The 27,174-nt window shown below is 44.7% G+C and overlaps 1 protein-coding gene across 14 annotated transcripts in view; it reads right to left on the bottom strand.

The window, feature by feature from the left end:
- The window catches only part of foxp1b (forkhead box P1b), a 167,604-nt gene that overhangs the window by 11,759 nt on the left and 128,671 nt on the right, over positions 1–27,174 (bottom strand). For 8 of the 14 annotated variants that reach the window (XM_030420379.1, XM_030420378.1, XM_030420377.1 and 5 more), the window contains 7 exons: positions 23,207–23,344; positions 22,845–22,952; positions 19,020–19,170; positions 11,876–12,068; positions 6,195–6,302; positions 1,472–1,559; positions 151–234 (listed from right to left, as the gene is read on the bottom strand). In XM_030420379.1, coding sequence (XP_030276239.1) covers positions 151–234; positions 1,472–1,559; positions 6,195–6,302; positions 11,876–12,068; positions 19,020–19,170; positions 22,845–22,952; positions 23,207–23,344 — 870 coding nt within the window. The remainder of the gene's footprint in view (positions 1–150; positions 235–1,471; positions 1,560–6,194; positions 6,303–11,875; positions 12,069–19,019; positions 19,171–22,844; positions 22,953–23,206; positions 23,345–27,174) is intronic. The other 6 variants (XM_030420388.1, XM_030420381.1, XM_030420382.1 and 3 more) reach the window with 3 other exon arrangements.

Here is a 27,174-nt window from a genome sequence, read left to right on the forward strand (position 1 = left end):
AAGAGAACAGCTGTTTTTATTTAGCACATAAATAAGAAGATGGAGGAAGGGATTAATGAATACATGTGTGCCAATTAAGACAAACAAAAGGATGGGGGAGGGACAGGGAGAGAGAGAGACAGAGAGACGTATGACGGGGTCGCTGCTCACCGGCTGTGGGGTGGCTTTGGGCTCCGTGGACTTGACATGAAGGTGCGTCATCATCGCTTGCAGACGCTCTTTGTCTTTCGCTAGCTGCGATGAGGAAAGAGAAGACGTTACATTTTTTATGAACAAAAGGAGGAAAAAATTGTAAAAAAATCTATTTCTCTGCTTTAGTTAATTCCAAACAGTGAAGGCACCTTTTACAATCAGCGAAACAAATCCAATCTTTTCGCCCCCGAGACTCGTCTAATTATTTGTTTTCAAAATGCTTTTGGAAGCTGTCAACAACCCTCCACTTCAGACAATCTAACTACCGTCTCCAGGTTCAAGGTTAAAAGATACTGCGTCTCATTGCCAGTAACAAGCCCGGGCCCTCTCTACCTGTCTGAAACTCAGTGCTGTCTTAGCTGCCAGCTTAAATCACGGTGATAGGCTTGCATGCAGAGGAAGTGCGCGTCTGATAAACCTTCACGCCATCCCTGCGGATAACACACCACCAGAGCGGAAATAACAGGACGCTGGCGCGGTGTGATGTTCGAGCAACTGAACTCTTCATTGTTGAAGTTTAACATCCTGTAAACCACGTCGGTTTCATACTCATTATCAGTTGTTTCTGGACCGCAAAGAAATCTGGGATATATTGCATTTGATCCTGCTGATTAATAAAATACAGTCTGATGGAACGGTTGGTTTTATGATAATAAATAAGAGCAACCTTACATCAGCACAGTGGTCATGTTCGCCATTCAACCCACCATCCTCACACACATCTGGCCGTTATATTGCCCCTCTAATGGGATGACAGTGAACCATGTCTTTTTTCGTAAGCACATTCTTAATGTACACATGCAGATTTTTTTTATTTTTTTTGTCTGGCAGAAAAAGACAATGAAAGATGACACATATTAAGATCCACTCATTATTAAAAAGTTTTCTCCAGTGGGATGTTTTTTTCTTTAAATCGATGCCGAGCGCCCAGCCACAGTACACTGCCGAGTCATTTCACTAAGTGTTTTATTGTTGGTGCTAAACAGTTAAAAGTCATAAATAACTTTAAAACCCAGTAAAATTCAAAATGTAATTATCTTCTCTTCTTAGCCCCGGGCCCCTTCATATATCTTTTTCCTGGCTGTCATGCATACATAACACATTTTTAATGACTGATTACTTGCAAATGTACAAAATTATTTCATTCGGCGGCCCCCCCTCCACGAGTGACCCTGTGGCTGATATCAGACGGACAGGGAGGGGCTGGGCAGACACTGAGGAAGTGTCGGGAGAAGAAGACACATAAATATTTGGGCCAAAACAAGCGCAGAGACAATACCTGCAGCTCCAGCTGTTGTACGACCTGCATTTGCACCCGACACTGGGCCGTGCTCCTGTCATCCAGGGCGTGCTCATTGTTAAGATGCCTGGAAAACAAAAAGAAAAAGAGCTGATGTCAGTTTGATTTCGCCTTCTGCAGCAGCTTAGATGTAAAAGAAACAAAAGTCCCGCGGTGTCCGGTTTGATGACGCAATCCGGTAATGGAGCACAATGCAAAGAGAATGCGTGGTAACGTGAAGGTAAATATTGTGCGGACATTTAATATGAAACGAGCAACATTTCGCAAAGATTACACACAGAACCAGAAGAAGTACTTCTTTGAACACACAACAATGACACTCGATATTTCATGGCAGTCATGTCTGCTCCAACTACAGCTCGCAGATAAGAAGAATGATTGAAGAATTTCAGGTTGGACTCCTTTGCTAAATTATGCACAGGTGCCCTCGTGTCCTTTCTGCTCCTTCCAGCTCCGCTTTGCATCCCTGAATTTGGCCCCCTTTTGTGGTGTTTTTTCTGTTAATTGTGTCATTAAAATTAAGAGAAGTCAAATAAAAGCCGGACCAAATGCCGAGGACAACAGGACGAGGAGATGGGATCTGTCACAAACTTGAATTATGGCTATAATTATGCGTGATTATTTTATACAAGGGAAGATGTTCTCTTTTCCTGTACGTTTATAACTAATCTAAATAAGTAGCTCGCCGGGTAGCAGACGGGGCTTTTTTTTTCTGTGATTTATATAAAATGGTAGAGATAAGGTTCACGAGTGAAGGAAATATGATTGGAGGAATTTTATCAGCCGCCGCATGAATTACTGTTTGAAAATGCTTATGCAGGGGCATTTCATTAATCATTTAATCATAATCCGAGCAGGATGTTTGAACTGATTTCACAAATACCCTTTCATTTCACTACTTCATTATGCTCGCTAATGGATCCAATATATTATATATATCATAAATTATATCACATCTTCGGTGACCATGTAGGTCACTGTCACCAGGCATGTCTGTGTGCACACAGTGGCGCCGGCAGACGGGGAGCGAGGTGTGTAATGCGCCTGCCTTTTTCCAAATGCACTTTTTCTGTCATTTACTGCAAATCAAAAATGGCCAGAGTCAACCTGTGAAGGCAGCGCTGGCGTCCCTGATAGCCCAATAAATTTTGACGCCGTTGCTTTATGCACAGACAACACATTTGCGCGTTAAACAGCGCGCGGACACTCAGAAAACAGACACATGCGAAAGGGACGGAAAATTGATAGCGCCCTGCTCGAAAAGTGAAGGTTTCTGTTCAGCTGTGGTGTTTTCAACCTTGAGGTGAATGATTTAAATCTTTATGGGAAAATGTGGTCTCCTCTCTCTCTCTCTCTCTCTCCCCCCTCCACTTCAGCTCCAGCTATTGTGTTTTGATAATACATTTTTCAAAATGACCGTGATATACATTCAGCACTCGGAGTTAATTATTGTGGCGGAAAATAAATTAAAAAGGCATATTTAAAGAAAGCGTGGGCAATAACCCCGCTTTTCTGCCGAAATCAATTCAGACTTCTTCTGGGCTTTCCATTTGTTTGAGTCAAATAAATGCCCATTTAATTAAGTAGGTCGGAAAATGAAACCGGTAAACATTTCAGGACATCTTACTAAATTTCAAAGAGGAAAATAATAGGTAAAGACGTTTCAACTTCAATTTAACTGGCACGGACTGAATTTTCAATGAAGGGTGGCCTACGTGAGCAGCTTTGGAATTTCTCTGTTCATCGGAGACATGTGCCCTGCTTCTTTTCATCCTTTGTTACATTCCACTTTATTTCTTCTAATGACATGGAGAGTCACAGTGCATAATTAATAGGAAATGAAATATTCAAATGGCCCTAATGCAGCCTTGAGAGGAGTGTCTGGACACAGGAGCAGGGGATACGGGGGAATTGACATCGAGAGAGACTATGAACGTTGGCATGTGTCACTTTCTGGACTTCAAATGAAGCCACTTCTAAAAGCTCTCTGGCAGGATGACAGTCCCTAATGTAAATTACCACAATAAAACAAGTTAAACAGGCATTCTTTTAACGGTCTGCTTTTTACACATCAGTTAGTTTGCCGGCTATTTTTTTTTTTTCCCCTTTCACGATTTCTAATTACATACATAGAGTGGACTCAGGGCTTAAGGCTGTCTCAGAGGAAGGTTTATCATCTTCACTGTTTGGTGGATTTTAAATTAAATCACACATCTTAATAGTAATATTTACATTTAAAATGCATTAAAAATTCTGATGAATATTTTTAATTATTTCTTTATTTATTAGTGCAGAGGAGGGCCGCACAATTGATTAAAATATTGTCGAAACCACAATATGGCCAAGTGTGATATCCAAATCGCAGAAAGTGCAGGGGTTTTTTTTGGTAAATGTGACAAAACCAAATTTAAATGACGTGTCGTGCCGCAGAAATGCAAATCCTGTCCTCCATGTGAGAAAACAGGTTTGTTTCATCAGGATCATCACGGTTTTTCTTTCACGGATTTTCACTGATTGTCTCTCAAGTGAAAAAATGATTATTCCCACCTCATAATATCTGTCAAAAATAATAACAATATGATTTTTACCCCACCGTAAAGCCCCACGATAAAGTATTTATTTCAAATAACATTATTTCATGCTTGGCCTTTTTGTGTTTTTCCATGCGGTCTGCGAGCACAGAGCTGCACAAAACAATTACTTTGTGGCGCTGAGGTGTGAGAGGAGTGTCGGTGGTTCCAGCAGACAAGACAGTGTGGCACTAGAGGGCACTGCAGTGTTTCACTGGCTCTGACCTCTGACTGGACACTGAAGAGACGGGTCCTGACCCCCCGTAAAAACACCGGGCTCCTATATGAACCCGGGGCCCCACCCATCTGTGTGCTGAACCCAGAAAACAGGAACAGGCATTTGCTGCTTTGTATTTATCAAGATAGTGCGTGTAGGTATGTAATGTTTTCTTTAAAAGATAGAATAAATACACACACAGTTTAAAACAACATTTCAGTCCCGTGTTAGTTGTTACTGTTGGCATGCGGAGCTGAAATCTGGTTGACGTTAGAGTCCTCCTCACCTTTCTTTTCTCTCTGGTATACAGTACACTGTGTTCTGCTGACTACACACACACACACACACACACACACACACACACACACACGCGCGCACACACCTCTTCACTCATATTTTCAACATTTCTCCCAACCTTTTAGAGACTTTCAAGAGAGGATTCTAACTTATTCTTTATTTTTATTTGTGATTGTTTTCGGAGGCCCACGGTATCAGTTGCTGGGATTCATGTGGAAGTGCTTAGGGGTTTGAGAGTTAACACCTTGGTGAGCTGCTCGCACTCTCGCCTGCTGTTAAACAAAGGCGGCTTTGTGGAGACTCTCCCCAAATGTTTTCTTAACATGTTCCAAGCAGTTTGAGCAGGCAACTAAAGTAAACAAGATGTTGCCATGATAAAAACACTTGTAAAAACAGAGTAGAGTGCACTTAGTGACTTTTGAAGGCAGAGCTCCACCGGGCACACTGAGTTTAATTCCCCCTCTCTTCTATAAACAAAGGGTGAGGCAATGTCAGAATACAATAAATAGTGATGGATTTAAGGGGCACTCCCAAAAGCTGAAATATGTGCGTCTAATGTGTGAACGTGTGTGTGTGCAAGACGTTGTTTAACAACTACGTGTCACAGGATGTTTATTGAATGAAAATAAGAACACATAACTTTCTTTTTTCTTTTTTTTTTTTCCCCTCCTCTTCTTGAACAGAAACTGTACTGTCGAGCTGTTCTAAAGCAAACTGCTCCGAGTGGATTTCGGTAAAGGATTCAAAATGTTGACAAAGACGGTGAAAACTTGGAGCAGCCTGTGAGGCGTCCCTCTGCGGCACCTTTCTCTCCGTGCTCCTGCAAGGAAATAGTGTGCTCGCCGAGTGCTTGTTTTAGGATAATGGAATTGTGTCATATCTTGTTTAAAGTGCGACTAATCCGGGGTGACAGTGAGCCATTGATCTGCTGCCACGATGCAGATGTTTTCATCCTCTCCGTAACCATGGCGCTGTTATGTGTTGGATTACCCAGAGCGCACTGCACACAGGGCTGATTAGTAAACCAGGGGCCTGACTCAGGCGGAGAAACATGGCGCACAACAAAGGCCTGTGTCAGGCCGGACAGGGTCAAACCTGTTACACAGTTCGCACCAGAAAGATGCCGCGCAGCAGGTGATGCTGACGTAGTACTGAGCGCGTGATTTCGTTTGAATAGTGCTGAGGTGTTGGCCTTCTGTAAACCAGAAAACAAGCAAAATAAGGAGTGAGAAAGGAGAGGGAAAGGCAAACAAACCACTGAGAAAAAGACAAGACACACAGACCAGTGACAAGGGCAAACATGCAGAGCGCCCCTAAGTGCGGGCTGCCACAGATAAACATCCTACCGTTGTTTGTTTGGGAAAAACGGCCTCTGTCACCATGGGAACTGCACTTATCACAGGAATTAGAGGCCCATGCCATTCTCAGAAGGAGACCCCGCCACAGTACCCTTGTCAAGCGAGTGCCAGCCCAGGCACCCACACTCAGGAATAACAACCAGCTGCACCTGTAGTGCCTCTGAGTCGCTGGGGGTCACCAGACGTGTAATCGACCCAAAGAGAGGACAAACAAACTGTGATGGGGACACACCTCTGCACCCACCGGGACTTTCACTTACTTGAGGAATGAATGGAAATCATCGAACACCGCCTCACATCCAGGCCACTTGCAGACGCCGTGACCGTATAGAGGGTGACTTTGGTGCGAAGGCTCTTCTAACGTGGATCTAAAAGAGACAAAAAGAGAAATGGTTATCAATGATAGAGCTGCATGGTCAGTCGGTTGGAAATGATAATAATCAGCAACTGTTTTGACAATCCTTTTAGTCGTTTTCAAGCCAAAGAAGTGAACCAGTTACTGCTTCCACCTTCTTAAACGTAATGATAAGCTGCATTTTTCTTTTTCTCCATCTCTGACAGTAAATGAAGAGTCTTTGGGTTTTGGGACTGTTGGGTGGACGAATGAAGCAATCTGAAGACATCAACTTGTGCTCTGGGAATTTTTTGATGAGCACTTCTGACAAGTTCTTCCAAATTTCTTAGACAAAACCACAAAAAAACTGAAAACAATCCACAGATGAATCGATAACGAAACCACTCATCTCCTCACTTTCACCTTTCTGTCATCTTAAACCCTCCACCACCTCACCAATCACCAATCACCATCATCTGATCCCTTTTAATCAACAATTGACATCAAAGATGAGATATATCTCATCTCCATTTTTCTCATCTCTCATCATCACATTTTTCACAGTTCTTTGACGTTTTATTCATCGAACGATCATTCAGTTAATCGCGACAGTAATCATCAGTTGTGGCCTTATTTAATAAAAGAATGATTTTCAGGTTTTCCTCATCACAAACACAGTTACAGGCCTGAGGTCATATAACATGACAAGAGATGGTTTTAAGCTGGTTCACGCCTCCCTGTGTGCACTGTATGATGTTTCCCACGTGAGAATGTCATCCTCAGTCTGTGTGAAATCAGTGTACCTGCGTGATCTCTGCTCGCTCTGCTCTTAAAAGAGGGGACTCACGGTGTGAAAGCTCAACCAGATCAATATGTAATTATTTAGTATCACCGAGCCATGCTGCAGTTCACTTTGATCAGAACTGCTAGGGGGCTCCCTCAATCGCTGCATCGTATCCAAGGGCCCACCTGGAGGAGCGCGCACCACAACGGGAAACCTCGGAAAAAGCATCAGGCACTTTCACGGCGTGCACAAACTGTAAACATCCCCGCCTGGCACCGATTTATATACTGACCAATCCATGTCGCTGGGGGGCTGACAAGCACGCATCTACTGGGAGCGTATGGCTCCGTACAATCAGTCTAAATAGCTGGAACATCCCTGAAAAACAAACTTTACAACATCTTCCATATGGCGAGAGGCGTGGAAGCACAGCTAACCACAATGAGCGCCGAGAGAGAGAGCGAGAGAGAGAGAGCGAGCGGCCTGTGTGGAGGCAGCGTCTGCTAAGAGAGCGAGACAGGCAGCCATATGGACACAGGCACTATACAAGACACACAACTTTCAGCAACAAGAGCCTGGGGGACTGGCCTATATCGCTACCACCTGTGCTTCTGGTGGCTTGTGAGCACAACGCTGCTGCTTCTCCAGTCTGAGCACCACTCTCCAAGACAAGAGTCAGATAGGGAGATTCATTACACCACTGTAAACTGTTGTGTTGCCATGTGGGAATAACTCCGAGCACCACAATCTCATTCATATACATATATTAAATAAGAGATAATGCCTAATGCTGCTACTTCAGGGGGGGCGTCTTTAAGGATAGAAAGGAAAAATAAATACTGGAAAATAACGTCTTGCATTGCCGAGGCGGCCGCCAATCGGCTGCGATTCAAAAAAAAAAAATTGCGAATTCAAATGAATAAAAAAGAAAGTAATCTAACCACCGCGCGCCAATTTTGCAGGATTAAACAAGCCGATGTTCAGATTAAAATCTCATTTGTATCGATGTTAGTAAAGCTGTACCTCAAGTAGGAAATTTTAAAGGTCGTCACAGGTTTCCTTGTGTTATAATTACTTGCTTAAGAGTTCACATTGTTCATAACATGTGATAATTGCGTTGCAATTAGGAAGCAGTCAAGCATTCATGAATGTGGTTAGCGGCTTTTTTTCCCCCTCCCTCTTTCAAAAGTCTGAATTTTTTTTTTATTCAATTATGAATTATGCATTCACATTAAGACCTCTGTTTTGATACAGCTAATAAATAGATGGAGGAAGACCTATTATAATGAGTTTTTAACAAGGAAATGTGTGTGTGGACTGGCGAAGGTAACGCTGGTTTTTAATTTAAAGAGATCCTTTTTTAATTCTTTTGCGAGCAGGCTTGTTGGTTAATTCTGTATTAATAAGATATTGAAATGTGGAGTGCGCTGGGAATCAGTGAGCACAGAGTGCTGCGAGGGGCTGGCGGCAGAAGAGCCCTTTTAAACGCTGGATGGCTAAACAGTAGTAAATGACAGAATTTACACCAAATGAGCTACATTAGTGTAATAGGAGAAGAGTGTAGGATTCATGGGGTTTTCTCCCATTTGAGAACATGTTGAAGGAAGCGGGGGGGGGGGGGAGGAAACCGCTTTGCAGTTCCCTGTGTTGCGTTAAATTTGACTTGCACCCATGACAGGTCTGTCAGGGTGTTATTATTGTCAGGCAGCCCGCGGGAAGAACACTCTAATGATCTTGTAACAGCGATGAGAAAAAGCGTGTCATCAGCTCCCTTTGGAGGAGAGGGAACATTAAAGCGCCTACAGACCCGGACAGAGAGCGTGCGCACCTTCCAGGTGTTGCGCCGTGTTTACATGTGGACAGACAGCAGGAGCCGCGCGCATATACGGCTCTGACAGCTGCTTGCCAGTTGTTTTCTAGCTCGCTTTCTTTTGATGAGATGCTCTGGCCATAAACAAGTCATGATCTACGGCGTCCTGCGCTGATGGACTCAATCTATCAGCAAGCGGTGGTAAAGATTGATGCCCGTCGTGCTAGGTCAGAGTCTGGCCGCGGTGTGTGAAGCCAGTCACAACACTCTCCCTCACCACCGGTGCTAATGTTAGCCTATTCCCATGTGTCCTCCCCCTCAATCCTCCATCCGTACCCTCCTCTGTTTAACCCTCTGCGCCCGACACTGGATCCTTTCCTTGGGTCTTCTCTGCGCCACTGCATGCTTTTCCCTTAATGATTTAATTGTCAGATTTTTTTTTTCCTGGTGTAAGACAAATGAAAGGCGAGAGAGATGGGAGTGCTGTGCCAAATCTGATAATTTATCTCCTTTACAGATTGCTGCGTTACAGTCCCCGAGCTGTGGTTACTGATGGTTGTTGGGAAGTAAAGTGGGCCAAGCGCTTTGTGAGGATGCTCCCCCTTTTACAAAGCTGATGCAGCACTGTATTGGGAATTTGTGTCAGATACAGATCAGGCACTTTTCATTTAAATAAGCAAATCATTGAATAAAGATGACCTGGCTCACGGGGGTATATCTCCATCTATGCATCACAGTTTGCGGGGCCGGGAAACGACACGTGCTGACAGATTGAGTGACTCAGGTCCTGGTCATATTGGGCATGTTATTCAGAAATCCCAGCCTGCCTTGTGCCAGAGTGTTCTCTGAGACAAGTAAGAGCAGGAACACGTGCCCCGTCTTTGGTGTGTCAAGCCGGCAGTGATTGAATTTCTCCTCCTTCCTTAAGACGGAAGTGCAAAGCCGGTGAGTGATTCCTGTGGATGCACTTAAGGTTTTAGTTGCAGGCGTCGTTGTGCCTGGGCAGATTTTATATGACACATGAAACTAACTACATGGTACTTAGGGCCTGCTGTAAACCAATCTGAAGCCAGTCGGGAAAACAGGCCCATCAGCAGAGAGGCTTGTTTCTGTTGCATGACAAAAGGACTTGCAAAACCGCATCAATTAAAAGTTCATTAAGTTCAGCGCTGGGAGGATGAGTGGATGCTCTCTATTTACGCCCGGGCCGGCCCAGCCCATTATCTTCAACCTGATTATTCAAATCCCTGGATTATAACACAGACGTTTTTCTCAGAGCCTTGCTTAGAATAATCATACTTAATAATATTTCATTTTTCTTCCCATGGAGTCTGATTAGAATTGAGTCTGCATCATCAAAAGAGAGGAACAATGCTCTTGATATTTGCGCGATTTCGAGTGTTCCAAAATTAACACAAGAAAGGATTATTGCTTGTGTGGATCTAAATTAGCATCATTCAGCATTTAATAAGGGATGTTTTGTGTTCACTTTGTATCGTTCGTTCCAAACCGAGCGCAGGTAATCCTCGGGCAGATGGGCTGGATGAGAATCACCTGCTTGGATTTCTGACAGATCTAAGATACAGCGAGAATATTCAGACTGAGACTGCCTTCTTCACTTAAGCTTGTGTTAAACTGCTGTTGACATCTTCTTTAATCTCTGACAGTCAGTGCGAGGCAGAGGGGGCTGCCAGCCCTCGTGTTATGTCTTCTCCGATGTTTCATGGAGCCCTCAGCTCAGGCTGGCTCTTGCCTTTTCCTGCCATCGATGCTCACCTTGTTTGCTCGCTCGCGACAATGTGTGATGGAGTGAGCGAGTCAATATCCTCCCCTGCGATTTGTCTTCAGCCGCACAAAAACCAGACATTCAGCCAGACACTGGGTGAGGGACTGGAAGCCTGTGGAAGCTGTCAAACTGCGGGAGCAGCGATCGCCTGTTTCTTATTTTATTTTTCTCCAGTGTCTGCGCCGGAAGATAACTTTGAAACACAGTAAAGAGGATAAGTCTGCGCAGGTAATATGAATCTGTTTAAAACCTCGGCTTCTTTGGTAATAAGCTCTTCCCGTTTGTATCTCTGCATCAATGAATCATAGCATCATGCCTCTTGAAGTCACTCAGATCCTCTCTACAACCCCCTTCCCCCCCCCCCCCCTTCTCTCTTCACCTCCAAAGGCCTGCTGGTTTACTCTGCTAAACATGTTTTCATCTGCATTGCTTTCATAATGACGAGTACGTTTTGATCACTGAAACACAAGTCAGATGTTATGCAGTGAGCTCACGGTGCCTGGAGGCTCCTCACTAGCAGTTCAAAGATCAGGCTTTGGTGCAAGAAAACAAGCAAATGTGTAAGATGCCAAATTAATTCCTTCCTTAAAGACGCAGACACGACGTTCAGAGAGGGCTGATGCATCCTGGTTTTGAAAATATGATACGCCCAGGGTTTGTTTGTTCTGGTGCATAATAGCTTGTAAGTCTTTTTGTTTTTTTTGGTGCCTGAGCTGACAGGTGACGATCGTGTTGATTCTACATGTTCCAAGTACACAAGGAAGTGTTTTTCATTTTCTGAAAAGACACTGGTGTCCGGTGATGTTTTCAAGGAACTCAACAAGTCACAGCTGCAACTCAAACAATAGCAGGAGGGGGGGGGGGTGTCAATATCCTGAACCCCCCTCATTAACGGTATTGTGCACATTTCTCCAAATCCCTGTATTCCTCCCAGGTGTTTCTATGAAATCCCCAGCGACACACGGGCACACAAAAGCATGACCTTAATGGAAATAATACTTACAAACTAGAAATTAATAGTAATCTCAATGCAAACCCTATGGGGATGTGTCCATCAACCGAGGCCCTGTGAGAAATTGTTATTTTAAATCATTATAATATGGAGCACGGGCTTGCGTGTTTGCTTTGCGCGAGGAACGACGGTGAAGATCACTTTAATTACCGGCTGTGAAGAGTAAGGAAGACACATGCAAATAAAAGGAAACACGGAATATGTTGAAGACTCACGCTTCTCTCTTGTGGCTCATGTACTGGCCATTGGTGGAGGCATGCTGGTTGTGGAGTGGGTTCTTTGGCGGTGCCGGGGACGACAGGTCGAGGCCCCGGTGGCCGTTGTTGTTGCTGCTGTTGTTGTGCTCCTCCTTCACGTGAGCGTTTGTCACCTCCTTCCACAGTTGCTGCAGCTCGGCTGGAATCATGCCTGAGACAAACAAATTGGATAATTAAATCAATTAACGGCTAATCCAACTCTCCTCTTCATCACTTAATTAAATCAAAGCGTCTGTAAACAAAGCCGAGTATTAATTAGAAAATATTCCACTACAGGGTAATGCACTGAGAGCTCTCGCCTCCCTCCCTCGCTCTCCCTCTCTCTCTCCCTGCCACCTCCTTCTCTCCCTCCCATTTTTCCTGTGATCTGAAGCGTGTTTGTATACACAAATCCCTGGCATTCACGCACATTTCATGCCCAGAGTAAATAATTAACACCCAGACAAGGCATGAAATCTGAATAATCACCGTCATTTTTCTCTCAAACAACAAGAGATGCGCAGGAACATGCACAACAAAAAGTTTACAATAGCGGCACTCGAAAAAAACATCCCACCCCTGCCTCCTTGAGAAACAGGACCCTGGGGTAATATTCTCAAAAGCGCATTAATGTGCAAAATACTTAAAGCTCTGCACCGCCTCCAATTGACACAGAAGACTTAAACCTCATTTAACAAGTCAAGCACACTGCAGCTCACACAGCCCTTTGAAAAGAAAAAAAAAAAAAATCCCTTGAAGACAGAAGACATTTTTCAGTGTGCTGGAAACGCGTCTGCGGACTGCGTGTGCGTGCTTCCGTGCGCTCGCTTCCGCCTGCGAGTGACAGCCATCCCGACGCACACGGGGCCAGAGTCGGGACGCAAAAAAAAAAAAAAAAAGGATAATGCTGTGTTTGTGCACCCCACTTTCCACGTCTGAGAGAAGAGAGCCTTTGTTGGGGCACAATACATGTGTCCATCTACGGCGTTTGTGCTTCTGTGTCGGAGAGGTCTGCTTTCGTTTGACAACGAAACGAGAATGAAGCTGATGCGTTAAATAAGATTAAGCCCCGCGGATGCAGAATCTGTTTGTATTTTCGGTGAAAACATCTGGGTAAACCCTTTTCTTAATAGCGCGCCGAAGGAGCTCACGTGTGTGGATTTGTATTGGGTATTCAAATCCGAGCTTAAATAAGCCACATGTTTTAAGTATGGTGAGAGGAGCCCTCGGATATGTGGTGAATTTAACCACAGAGCAAATGGGCAAGACCACTCGTTTAACATTACAATTAATTAAATCCATTCTCAAAATGAGCACTGGCAAATGAAAGATGATTTGCACATGCTTATCTACTCGGGTTTATATTCTCCGGATCCCCCCCCCCGGCCCCCCTCCCTCCCCGTTTCTCATCAGCAGCTCTATAGATACCAGAAGTGCTCCTTTCAAGCAGCAGATTGTACCACATTGTGTGCAAAATGCTTAGTCTTAATTTATTCCTGTTGTGGAAAATAACTGTGAGGTGAAGATCTCAATACGATCAGCAAAAATATTTTTAATTTGATAAGCTACTAAAGATTTTAATTATGCTGGTAATGGAGAACATTGGCCTAATGAGGCGGAGGACTCCAGAGAGACGCAGGGGCTAAGAACTGTGAAATGAGTCTGATAGGATTGCTGTAAATTCACACTAGATCGTTTGCATATCAAAGAGCAGGAAATGATTACAGGACAAATCAATAACCTTTCCACGTTCCAAGGAGCGTCTTTCCTCATTCGAATATTTCGACGGCCCCCGCTCCATTCTGCCTGCCCGTATTCTCCCTTATTCTCTTCGGCGCCTTGATGTGCCCTTAATCGAAGCGCACGTCCATGACAGGCTAAACATGCTTAATATTGGGCTCTGTGTTACGGCATGCTAATTCACCGCTCTCTGATTTCCAGTTGCATTATCAAAAGGATCCATTGTTGTTTTGATGGGAGACTTTGGAGCCCAAAGTCTTTCTCGTTTCCTTTTTTTTTTTTTTCTGGTTTGGAAGCGGAAGGTCACTGGTGATGCGAGTGTCCTGCGCTCCGACAGCGGGAACAATCATTTTCCCCCCACTTGGTGCCCGGTGACAGTGGGCGATGTATTTTTAGCCGATGTGCTTGACAGGGCGGCCCACACTGGCTCAATTACCCAGCAGTCCTGGTGACCCCGACACCACTGTTTACTCAGATGAAACCGCAGCGGATAGAGCGGTCTGATGAGAGAGCTAACGGAGTGGGACCGGGCTGTCTCTTTCTGGATCTGGTCCCTAGTTTTATTGCTCTCCGTTCGCCCCTTCCCTCTCGGTACACCTATCTAACCCTAACCTCTTCAGACTCCACAACAGCTCATGGCTCATGATTCCACATAAATGACAATAAAATATCATTACACAAATGTCTCGGAGGCTTGTGTTTGGACAAAATGCATTGAGTTTCTCTCCATCTGATTACTGCGGGACACATAATGACATTGATCTGTAAATCCTCGTCCTCGGGTCCCCCGGTTTGTCCATCCTTTAAATGGCGGATTGGTTTATCTTTCCTCTTTCCATTTTTCAACACAACTATTTCACTCATTACGACTGGGAAATACGGACAAGCACTCTAAAAAATGTATGTTGTTGGGACACTTGATTGATCACCGGCCTCCCAACTCAATTTTACCTCTGCAGGTAGCTCTGGCACCGAGACAGGCCGAGCTCTTCAACCTTTTCCTGTCCTTGTCCCCCTGTACCCAGGTGACCATGTTCAAGCAAGCAGAAAGTTGATTTAAGGTTCATAATGACATCAGTTGCAGGCCATCATCCCCCAAATAAAAAATGGCCCCCGGTGCTCCGGGCTCTTTAAACCGAGCTGTTACTTCTCACACACAGCGCCGGTGCCATGGGGGGACAGTGACATCGCTATTAGTTTATTGTTCCGTCAGGCTGGGACCTTTACTGCACCCCTGTTTATGTTGCCGTAATCACTGGCCTGCTGATATGCACCCCTTAGGCCTGAAATATGTCCTGTCCTAATGCTGCAGGAACTATTACCAGTAGCCCACTGCCGGACGTATCAATCACTGACAGGTCAGCCGCATTACCCGCCGCTGTCCCTGATGTGCTGCTGCTCTGTGAGCACTTCATGGCTCGCCACATTCTTTGCTTTCATATTACCGACAAATTTGTCTTGTCACTGTCCCACTGGCCTCTCCCAGACAGCTTAAATGATGTTGTGCAGCTACAAGAACTCACTCTCTCGCAGAGCAACCTCGCCCGTTTTAGGCAGGATGTGCACAAAACACCGGCCACCGCTGTGACACACACGCAGCCACACATGTGCATAAACGTGCATAAACATTCATACACACACACACACCTGAGCAACTTGAGCCGGAGCAACCACTGACTCACTTATCAGGTCAAGAGGACAGGCTTTTTGTGAGGAGGGGGGGTGGGGTGGGGGGTGGTGGTGGATCAAATTTATATTTATGAGAGTTATATCCTCCCCAAACACATTGTTGTAATTTATAACAGATACCGTCTGGCCGCTTCCAACACTTTGAACATTAATGTCAAAAGAATTTACGACAAGAGAAACAAATTATGCTCCAGATAATGCCGGCAATTGTTTTTCACTCAAAACGCCTATCTACAAGTTTAGACTTAATTAGTGCTATCATATTTTTGAAAAAAGCTCATTCAAATGCATTCCTTTAGTCCACCGCTTTGGCAGAAAAATGACGGTGATGAATCTGTCTCAGGCGACAATTTAACTTAGCGGGGAGACCGAGCTGTAAACTCCATCACAGGGCGCAGATTGCACACCTACTATTCCTTAATTACTCTGTTACAGTGACCTAGTATTTGAAGACCTTTTGTTCCTCGGCGTGTGCAAAAAGGATACAGTGAATTGCATGTGATAACAGGGCCTGTTTTTTTTTTTTTTTGTTTTATAATTACATTGATATCTACATTCTGAAATGAAGGAAATAAAAGGCATCAGTTAAAAAGTCATGTCGATTTACTGCCCCCCCAAGTTTGAATCCGTAATCAGCGCGACCCAAACAGAGCAGATCAACTCATCACTTCCGACGCAGTGTGCTAACTGCTAGCTGAATATTGCAGATTAGATCTGGGCACCATAGGCCTGGCCCGCTGATGCGTGAAAGAGTTTAGTGATGTGGAAAACAGAAAGGTCATCAATAACTTCAAACAGTCAAGCAGAAAATGTGTAGAATAGGAAGACAAACCAGGGGCCTGAAGCACTGGCCTAAGTGTTGTAACAGCTGTCGGAGGCAGCACAGTTAACATTAGGGCAAAAAAGAACCAGGTTGGACTGGTTGTGACAAACTGAAACAAAACACTGATTGTACAGGGAGAGACTCACTTCCTCATATTGATGTTTACGCATCACTTTCACAACACGTTCAAGAAACGATCCCTTCAGTTTGGAGTTTTGCAACACAATTCAATCCATTACTCAATGCAAAATTACATTGTCAAGATTGTTTAAGATTTTATCTCACAATTCTTTGAGTCATTTTCGCAGCTAAAAATATTTCCTTTGTAATTTCACTGCATCTGGTACCTTATCGGGTGTGGTGACGCAGAAACGAATGGTTATTCTCAGCTATTCTGTTGATCATTTTCTACATTAATCGATCAGTTGTTGGTTCTATAAAATGTCAGAAAATGGTGAAAAACTTGTCCACAACCCAGAGTTATTTAGTTTACTGTCACAGAGGTGTAAAGAATCCAGAAGAAGCAGAATTCTGGAGATGATGACTTATTTTCCCTTAAGAAATGTATGTTGTTGAGACAGATGGGACAGATTTATTAATAATTTAAATTTTTGACAATAATTAAATAGTTGACAACAAATCTCAATCAATCAATCGTTGTAGCTCTACTTTATTTGTCCTTTGCTGAAACAACTTAGGAAGAAATAAAAGCACATGACGTGCTCCGTGGACCTTGATAGTTAACACAAGTAATAATTGAAATGTTTTAACCACGCAGTTCTGACTTCACTGGATGTCTTGGTAAGATGAGGTGCCTTGGAGGTATTTGATGACGGCTCAGTATAAACAGGATGTTCTAAGACTGTTGCGAAATCCATCAGAAGTACAGCACCTAGTCATATCACCCATATAATGCTTTACACAAGGGGTGTGTGTGTTTGCCAGACATCTGACACAGAGCAATTCAGCAGAGCACACTCACAACGCAGAGGCGCTCCACGCCTGTGCCCATGGCAATCGTCTGCGAGTGGATGAGTGATTCCATACCCAGTCCAAACAATAACACCACTGTACAAACCGTGTTTGTGTTTGCCTATTACCTAAGCACCCCCCCCACCCCCCCCGAACCCTCCCGTTTTTATCGCCCTTATCTTGTTATTTCAAAACTGTTTGTCTTTGCCGGGAATGAATAGTCTGTGTCATGTTCTGAAAACCCTTGTGTGACTGCGTCTTTGTCACGGGGTTGACCACTCCTTAACAAAAATATTAAAGAATAAATAAAGAAATAAACTTCCTGGCCAAACAACAAGTATTGACTGCCTATCAAGTAACAGGCAGTTTCACAATGACAAGTTCACTGGCAGTTTGCGAACAATAGATCCAGTCTTTCTGCAGGCTGAAGGAGATCTGCCACCAGGATGCCAATCACAGGCGCAGTACAGAGAGTTCAAGGACAGAGCATCGATATTAAACTCTGAGCAGACGGATACTTTACTTCTCAAGTCTGGGATGATAATAAACAAAGTCTATCAAACTGTACTGGTGCAGTAAAGGTTTACAGAGGGTGTGTCCTGAATCAGTGAAACCACGTACAGTCTGTGGTCACGTACTTGACTAAGTGTATTTGTACAGGTATTGTAGAGCAGAGAAGTACCAGTAGCAAATCAAATTGTTCTATATACAGAGATACACACCTACACAAGCTGTGATGTTTAAACAGAGTATTCTCATCGAGGGTTTAGGTCTTTGAAGACGCGTAGAAATATGAATGTTTCACAGTGTGGCTGCTAACAGTTTGTCCTGAGATCAGCACACAGAGTATGGATGGGAAACGCCTCATAATTTGATCCCATCCGATCCAGTTCGATACAATTAGATTTGATTCCGAGGGATAGAAAGCGATCATTTAACCGATTAAAATAAACAGACACATTTACGTCCATTATCCTCACTCACCCTCAGCCATCCCCACCAAAACTCGAGAGGTAGCCTAATGAAACTGGAAACGAAATTAACCGAAACAAGACACAGATGTTTACGTTGGTAATGTCTCACCATCCAGTCGGTTCAGCTGCAAGCAACGCACGGCCCACTTTTACTAAATTGTCTGAATTGGGTTTTAAATGTCCAATTATTGACTTTTCTGCATCCAAACACACTGTAATCTTTCAAGAGAGAATCCTGACGCATCTAAGAATCAATTTCTTTCCCCCCCACCCCTGATAAGCAGGAACATCTTTGTTCGAGAAATAGCTTTTTTTTTTCCCCTCCCGCAACTGTTGGAGATTAAAGGCCCGTGAAACAACATCCATCTTCATGATGATCACGTGACTCTTCAAATGAAAGCTCGCTCGCATAAAAAACGATTTTATGTTCCGATCATATGTTAGCAGGTGACACTGTACTTTTTTTTACAGACGGTTGATTAAAATCCTCCTACACTTCAATGAAATACTTTCTCTGATATGATATTTTAGCAGTTTACAATTTAAAAAAAAGACACTCACAGGCTGTGCACATGTTCAGGGGACAACTCCCAAAATAACAGGTGGAAGAATTCAACCGGCCAACATTTTAGAATACAAGGCCAGGGTCAACCACTGTATCAATAAGCAGATGTATCAGTATAACCCTGATTTCCATTGTTTCTGTCTTGTAACTCAGTATGTGCTCAACGGCAGACTAAGTCCTCACTGTACATCAGCAAACACATTGCTAGCACTTCCACATGTATTTTAGGTGAAAAGAGGTGTTGGATGATCTCCAGAGATCGTTTTCTCGCAGTGTTTGGTTACCACAAATGCTTCAGCGGACCGTTGGAGATTTGACAAAGTTGCAGTGCAGTGCTGTGCTGTGATATCATGTACTGACCCTGAGTGAGGGAGTGCAGTGGCAGGCCGGTCTGTCCCGGCTGGATCGTGAGCAGCCCCTGCCTCTGAAGGTTGAGCAGATGCTGCTGCTGGACCTGCTGGACCTGCAGGAGCTGCTGCTGGAAGGCCAACTGCTGTGCTGACACCTGCTGCTAATGGTACACACACAAACACACACACACACACACACAAGGAAAGACAAAGAGGCACACCATCAGCAAACATGCACATATATAAAAGCATAACAACCAGTGCAAACATGTGAAGCCGAATATCAGGTTTGTACATTACTGGAGTGCCTTTGAAGGAAAAAAACATTTGAAGTCCAAGGCCACAGAGTTCAGAGCTCCTCTCTTTAGAACAACAAGTTCGTTCGTAAAAAAAAAAAAAAACAAAGTTAATGGATTTCGCTCGCGCCAACACACAAAAGCACACTGTGATTTTCATGAATTTCGCCTTTACCGTGGGTTTGCCGGGGCCCACTTAAGACAGGTAGAGTATACATCTCTCTCTCTCTCTCTTAATTAACGAGGAGTCGGGCGGCAAATGACAAACAATGAAACAACATAGTTAATCATTCATAATAAGAGCCACAGGAATTTAATTACAGCCATTCATAATTCAGCAAACAACGTGTGACTAAATCAAAGTGCTTAATAACCACCCGAGCAACTCTCACAACTCTCCCAGGCATGGCGCTGAGCTCAGGGATACACTCTTCCCCCCCGACTGGCGCAGGGAGCTTTGTTCCATCGCACAACTGTGGACTCACTCTGAGATGTGCGCCGTTTTGTTGATCTAACTGAGCGGCGGCTGTTTCATCGAGAAGTTTTTTAATGAAAAGCTGGTGTGTCTTTACTGATTTAGGGGTTGTTGGGGGGGGTATTTTGGCTCTGCCGAGTGAAACGTGTGAACTGTGATAGGACGAAAAAGTGATATGAGAGTGGAGAAGAAAGTGGAAAGCAGAAAAAAAAAAAAGTCGGAATAATAAATAGAAGGAAATTATCTAATATCCCCAATCTCCTGCGGGTCAAAACAAATGATAGATGTTATTTAGATAACAGGGGCCACGGAGCGGGGAGATGACTTTTTAACACTTTTGTCAACTCCGGCTCTCAGCAACTTACGAAAATGTCTATCCTTACTAATTAAACAACAAGGAGTATCGAGCGATACACATAAAACACGCCTGAGACTCATCGGCGTACAAGGCCTGTTTGTGAGTACACAAGGCCAGTTGTCAGGCGGGCGGGAGGAGGGGAGGAGGGGGCACTAAAAGCAGTACAGGGGCTGCCAAGCTGTGCACCGCACCCTGTTACCAAACACAGGATACACCACTTTTGTTTACTTCTCACAATTGAGTGCATACAAAAAAGGTCTCGGTGCAACGTGGCTGTCAGGTCACTCGCTGGCGGCTCTGAAACAGCCAGATAAAACGCGTCCCCTCCGCCCACCCCCGTTCGGCTTGTCAAAAGGGTCTAGCGGCCTTCCTTTCCCTTCCTCTCCTCCCCCCCCCCACCCCACATCCCCACACACCCACCCCCGCCTGCTGCTCCCGCACTGGCTCACTAAAAATAAAGCTCTGGGCAGCGCTGGTCTATTACAGCAAGCCGGGTCGTCTCATTGGATCAATCAGGGGAAGACGGCGCGTTGACAGTGGATAGCGGAGGGTCATAATTGAGGAGTAACCACATTCATTCACAGGCTCATGTGTGATCTAACCCAGAACGAGCCGAGAGAGAGAGACGTGACAGAGGTTTCAGTGAAATTCAGGATGCAGGTGGCCTGTGATCTCCCCTGATCTGTTGTATTTATGAAAGGTGGTTGCTTCTTTTTCCATCAGTGTGCTAAAAAGTTCCTAACGTTCTTGAGTGGCTTTCTGTTCTCCAGCTCCTCCCTGACAGCCCGAGACAAAGATAATAGTGCGACGGGGGTGGGAGTTCACTGGGAACAATGTCTTTCATCAAAATGCTAAATAAATAGAGGGTGGCTTTTCAGAAGGGAAAAAAAAGGAAAGGGGAAGAAAGAAAAATCGAGTATTGCAAATGAATTTAACACTCTCCCCTTCAGTTTTTTCTCTTCTTCTCGTCCCATCAGCTGACAGGAGCTCCTGTGCGCTCGCAGCATGCAGACACATTAAAAAGCCGAGGCCCAATAGACCAAATAAGAGGTTAACAAGAAGTGGCACGAGGGAGAGAAAAATACAGTCGCTGACAAATGATAAAGAGTGGCACTGGCAGGCCTTTATTGTCAAGCTTCAAATATAAAGTTAAAGATCTTTGAAAAACTAAATTTTGATGTCTTTAAAATAAAAGAGGCACAAAGCAACAACAGGGGGTTATTGTCTGGCAGCCACAGGGGAGTCACTGCGTAATTCTTATTCTGTCTTTTGATGGCTGCGAGAAATGCGACTCAAAAAAAAAAAAGAGAGAGAGAGAGAGAGGGTGGTGGGGAGAGAGAGACGTGGGAGACAGAGAGAGAGAGAGAGATGGGGGAGAGAGAGAGAGAGAGATGGGGGAGAGAGAGGGAGAAAACATCGGCAGAGGGGGAGAGCCTCTCGAGGGCTGCATCCATTTCCTGTGATCATACATAATATGCTTCAAAAGTTGTTTTTTCTTTTATTCTCATGCTCCATTCAACTGATCAATTGCACCTCCTTGCCCCCCCCCCCCGATCCCTCCTCCTCCTCCTCCTCCTCCTCCTCCTCCCCCTCACCCCCACCCCTCTTTTCTTGCTCCTCTTGTGTTTACATCAGATGCGACTTGGTGACAGGCCCTATCTGAGGCCGAGGAGCTCTGCTGTCATGTTGATTTATGGGAGCATCACGCCACAACTTGTCCAAACTGAAGCCCGCAGTTCATTAATTAGGGAGCTACGACTTTGAAGTTGGGAGCTTCGACAGCGCGCGGACGTGTGTGAGTGCGTGAGCATGCGTGGTGGATGTGCGCGCGTGTGTGTGTGTGTGTGAGAGAGTGTGTGTGTATGCTCCTCTGCTTTTAACATTGGGCTTAATTTTCTATGCTTCCTCTGCTCTCCAAACATGGAACTCAACGGGGACAAGAGCGAGAAGAGGGAAAAAAAAAAAAGAAAATTCCCAGATTGTCTTTGAACTTCTTCTGACCGCACAATAATAATTTGCTTTGTCCACAGCGGTGCCTGTATCCTCCAGTCATTAACACGCATTAAGCTGCTGCCTATGAGCGTGCCCCGCCGTACTGGAGGGAGAGAAGGAGAGCGAAAGATGGAGGAGAGGAGAGAGGAGGAGGAAAAAAAAAAAAAAAAAAAAACTCAACGCAGGCAACAAAGCTGGGAGCGCTCTCTGCACTGATATCTCACAATTACATGCCTTCTCTTCCTCTGCCATTTCCATGTTAATTACCGAGAAAAGCCTCTCAGATTTATGTGCTCCGTGTTCCTGCCTTTCTCCCTTCTGCCTTTCATTATGTCCTACACAAGGCTCACAGGAGCGGTCATCTCTTTGTTGCATAGGACACTTGTTTACTTGGATAAAAAAAAAAAAAAAAAGAAGAAGCATCCAGAACAACGCACCCAGGCTCTATAAAATATTATACATTTAATGTGCTTCCAGAAAAAAAGAGATGCCGTATTCTGAGCACAGTATCAGTCAGTTGTTACCATTTATCCAGCAAGTCTGACATGCTAATCAGAAGCATGAGTGCACTTGATCCCCCCCCCCCCCCCATCCCTCTGCTTTAACCACAGTCTGGAAGCAGATGGGGTTGAGGGAGGGAGCACACATGCCTTCCATGCTCTGTCTGGCCGACGGCTTTGGTAATGGCAGGCGGTTGGAGTGATGTCAGCCTACCTCTTTACTCTGCTTGCTGCCTGCATGCTGCTGCTGCTGCTGCTGCTGCTGTAAAAGCTGGAGGTGGAGCTGTTCCTGCTGCTTCTTGTAGAATTCTTGGAGTTGCTGCTGCAAAAAAAGACAGGAAGGTGACTGTCAGTTATAAAGGCTCAGCGGTGGGTTTAGCGAGAATTTTCAATACTTTGAGGAATGTTGTCTTTGAGGCTCGGAGAAAGAGAAAAGAGCGGCGGCTCAAAGTGAATTTATCTTTGTGAAACGCCGTCTGTACATGAGAGGGGTTTTTTTCCCTTTTACTCCAAACTGTGACACTCGTCATTTAAGACGCGTCTGACAAAATGACTCTTGACACGACTGTCCGTTACCTGCTGTAACATGAGGGCCTGTTGCTGCTGGAGAAGAACCTGGAGCTGCTGAGGGCTCAGGACTTGCTGCTGAAGGATCTGCTGCATCTGCTGTGGAGTTATCACTTGAGGTGTCATCATAGCCACTGAAACTGGAACCTGCACAGACACACAGAGCAAGCAGAGGGATGTCAGAAAAATCCACTAACGCAGTTCAGAATTTAATCAGGAAATAATAAAAAAAGACTATGCTAAAGCTTATCCCAGCATGCAACAGGCAAAGACTCTCATTGAATATGAAAAAAAAAACAACTAAAGCCCGATGATTTTCCACGGAAAACGTAAAGCTCCACAAATAAAAAATGGAAAAAACATATTATAATAATGTACATAAGATGAGCTCTTGCTTTTGACCGGATTCTAGGAATACATCTCACATGTCATCTCGATGTATTACAAGCAGCACATGCCCTCCAACAGTCACACAAACACACACATTTCAACCCCTCTAACCATTCTGACACCACTCCACACTGAGGCGGGCTAAAGGACACAAGACAGCCAGGCGTGGATCTTGCCTGTGGAGTAAACGTCCACATATCCACCCCCAGCCTCCACCCTCCGACCTTCCCCTCGCACACACAGGCCCCCTCAACACCAATTGGATGCGATCCGCTCCTCCAAGCTCGCCGTTTACACATACATATCAAATGTGCCGTACCTGAGGACGTTAAAGATCGCCTCCAAAAAAACAAAAAACAAAAAAACACGCTGTGGTTGGCAGATCACCGCGCACGCACGACATGTCATGTGAGAAGATTTCATTAGAGACGCTGTCAACAGCGATCTATTATTGTTGAAGATATGGAGTGCCTGGAGGAGGAGCCACGGTGAAGAACACGCAGGCCTCTAACTAACTCCCAGCAGAAAGGTGTGAGTGCATGACTCCTCAAAACAAGTGATTTGTTGTGACACTGAAGGAGCCCCCACAGTTGTCAGGGTGCCTTAATTGCTCCGGCGGCGTAGGGGACTCGGAGTGTGTCTGGATGCTGCCACTCACTGCTCTGATGTGCGGTACCATTAAAAGCTCCTTTTCTTGACATTCGGATGACAAACGGCGACTAAAATGCACTCGATAGTGCTGCGTCCTCACAGCTGTTAACATGTTTCGGCGATTGTTCTTTTGCGTATGTATATATTAGGACGTATGTGCATAAGTGTGCGTTCAAATGTGATGTCAGCGGCTGATAGAGCGGACATACCTGGTGACAGCCCGTCTCCACCAAGGTTACCCAAATTGTGCGGCCGCCTCACAGCTAATGACACCCTTTGAATTTTTCATGCATTTCTGAATGTTACTTTGCCGTTTAAAACCTCGTCCGGTAACTAAGGGGGCTTTTCTTGACACACTCCCCTGCATGGATATCACCTTATTCGTTGTCCCCACTGTAGCATAAAACAAAAACAAAGCGCTGCCATAATGAACAGCTTGTACTGCAAACGCGAGAGGAAAGGGCAGCGGTGTCAAATAGGACAGAGCAGCTTTGATGCTCTCCGTTAACTTTATTGAGCAGTGCCAGACTACACTGTGCTGTGCTCCTCCAGCCCCCCAAGAGACTGAAGGAGGTTCAGCCCCACCCAGGACTAACACACACTTCACATTTCTCATCTCCAGCACCAGGCGCAGGGAGCGCGTGGAGGAAAATGCAATATTAATTCCCCCCCGTATTATGTCTTAATATGCAGTTCATCTTGACTTTTGCACATGACTTGTCCTGTCATTTGCATAGCCCCGGCCTCCCATTTCCTAATTTCACAGTCATTATCCACTGAAGTCCTTTTTTTTCTGGGCATCGCTAATTTTGATGAACTATTTTGAAGGTCAACCAAGCAGCCCTGTCTTGCTGACACGCAAGCGCCACGCGTGATGTGATATATAGTTCCCGTCCAAATGTGACATTTACCCCCCGCGCGCGGATAAATAATAATGCCCCCTCCGTTTTTTTTTTTTTTTAAGCTTTACTTTAACAGCATGCATTAAAAATCTACTCCATACTTGTCATGCTCTATTTTTTTACAACCGTGTTAAAGCTGTAAATTTAGTCTTATTTTCAAATGTATAATCATTTTGTCATGCCACGTTATATAGAGTGTGATGTGAAAAAAGGGGAGAGCAAGCTCCAAGTTACCACAGAGATTTTACACACTTAAGCAGCTCTCAATAGCTGCCAATTTCATTACAAATTAGGCTGAGATTTCCTTCAATTTAACTGTCTTAATTCTTTACACCTTGGGTGTATATCTCATCATGCTTTCACACTTCGCCTTGTCAGGAGCGTCTGGCTCGCAGTAACTACAGCTACAGCAGCTTCCTCTGCTCACAGCCCCAGCAAGAGGCTATTACAGACCCCCATTTTATTACCCATTACTACTGAGGTCATTAGCAGCAAGAGGGATTGTATGCTTCTTAACCTATTGATCAATGTAACTACTACCATTTAATCCTGTGCTGAAGGAGTGAAAATCTGCCTAAGACTGGATCCTATTGAGAGGAAGGGCGGGAAGGGAGCACTTTAACTGAAAAATATTGCCCAGGCCGCTGTATCATGCCCATTTAACGCAAACACAGGACGCCAGTCGCCATTTAGAGCACTCCCATATGGTGCACTCCCTTATCTCCTGGATAACATCATGACTCCAGATGATCCACAAAAATATATCGCCATCTAAAGATAGTCTAAAAGGAGCGTCGTACTGGGCTAATAACTGGAGGGATCCACTGAGCCCAGCTCTAATCTACTCTCCCAATATGGGGGTGTGAAAAAGAGGACATTCTGAGGATGCCAGAAATAGCTGACGTTTATGAATTTCACGAAGGTGTGGCGCTCTCCAGGTGCCTCCCATACATAAACATTCAAACCTGGAACATTCTCACACAGCTGCAGAGTGACTCGAGGCAATCTACTGTACCAGCACGGGCCTGCTGGCCAAACACACGCACACTCAAACAGACACTCGCACACACACACACACACACACACACACTTGTACACGCAGAAATGTAAACTATGGCATGTTAACTGCCACAAGCACATACAGGCACATAAGACTGTATATGAGGAGCAAAAACCTGTTTTCCATATGGGCTAAATGTATTTGCACTGTATACTCAGTGTAGAAATGTTTATGGAATAAAGAACACAACGTAAAAAAATTAAATAAAAAAACAATTTTCAAACAATTGTCCAAATATTCTCCCTGCTAAATGTAGGGACCGTTCATTCATATCATAATTCCCTGCACCTCTGACCACGCATCAAAACACACGCATAGCAACACCTGCAGTAAGCTTCTCTCTGCGCATCACTACTCCGGAGAAAAGGTGCAAAATATGATAATCTAATAAGTGAACACAAACGGCACACGCGAAAATGTTGGAGAGTAACTGATTCAGAGTTAATGAAGACGCTCCCCGAGCACCCCCTCCTATCACAAGTCAGAGGTCAAAGCCCGGTGAAAAGGAGTAGGGGTGAAAGAGGCTGCGAGATAGCCCCTTTCCCCGGCACTGAGGCAATTAAGACGAACAGAAACGAGGGACAAGGAGGTGAGACCGGCACAGACGTTTCACTGGCCGCAAAGGTGCAGCTCGGCTCAAAGAAAAAAAGCAAGAAGAGGGAAAAAAAAAAAAAAAAAAAAAAAAAAAGACAGAAAGAAGAGAATTATCAAATTTTCATTTGTGCTCCCTGGGGTCATCTTGTTTTGTGGGGGCATCAAATGGAATGGAGAAGTGAAAAAAAAAAGAGAAATAACAAGCCCTGGAGAAATCAGTGAGTCTAGTCCGTTTGATGCTGTTGTTTTACCTTGGCCTGCAGTGGCGCAAGGAAACGACTTCCCATCCTCACTGTGATCTCCTGCATGAAAATGTCGCCGAAATGAGGATTTCACGGGAGCTATTGTACTTAAGTCATCTGTGAACATAATTAGTCGTC

The sequence above is a fragment of the Sparus aurata genome, chromosome 6 (genome assembly GCF_900880675.1).
Source record: "Sparus aurata chromosome 6, fSpaAur1.1, whole genome shotgun sequence".
In the NCBI taxonomy this organism is placed as follows: domain Eukaryota; kingdom Metazoa; phylum Chordata; class Actinopteri; order Spariformes; family Sparidae; genus Sparus; species Sparus aurata.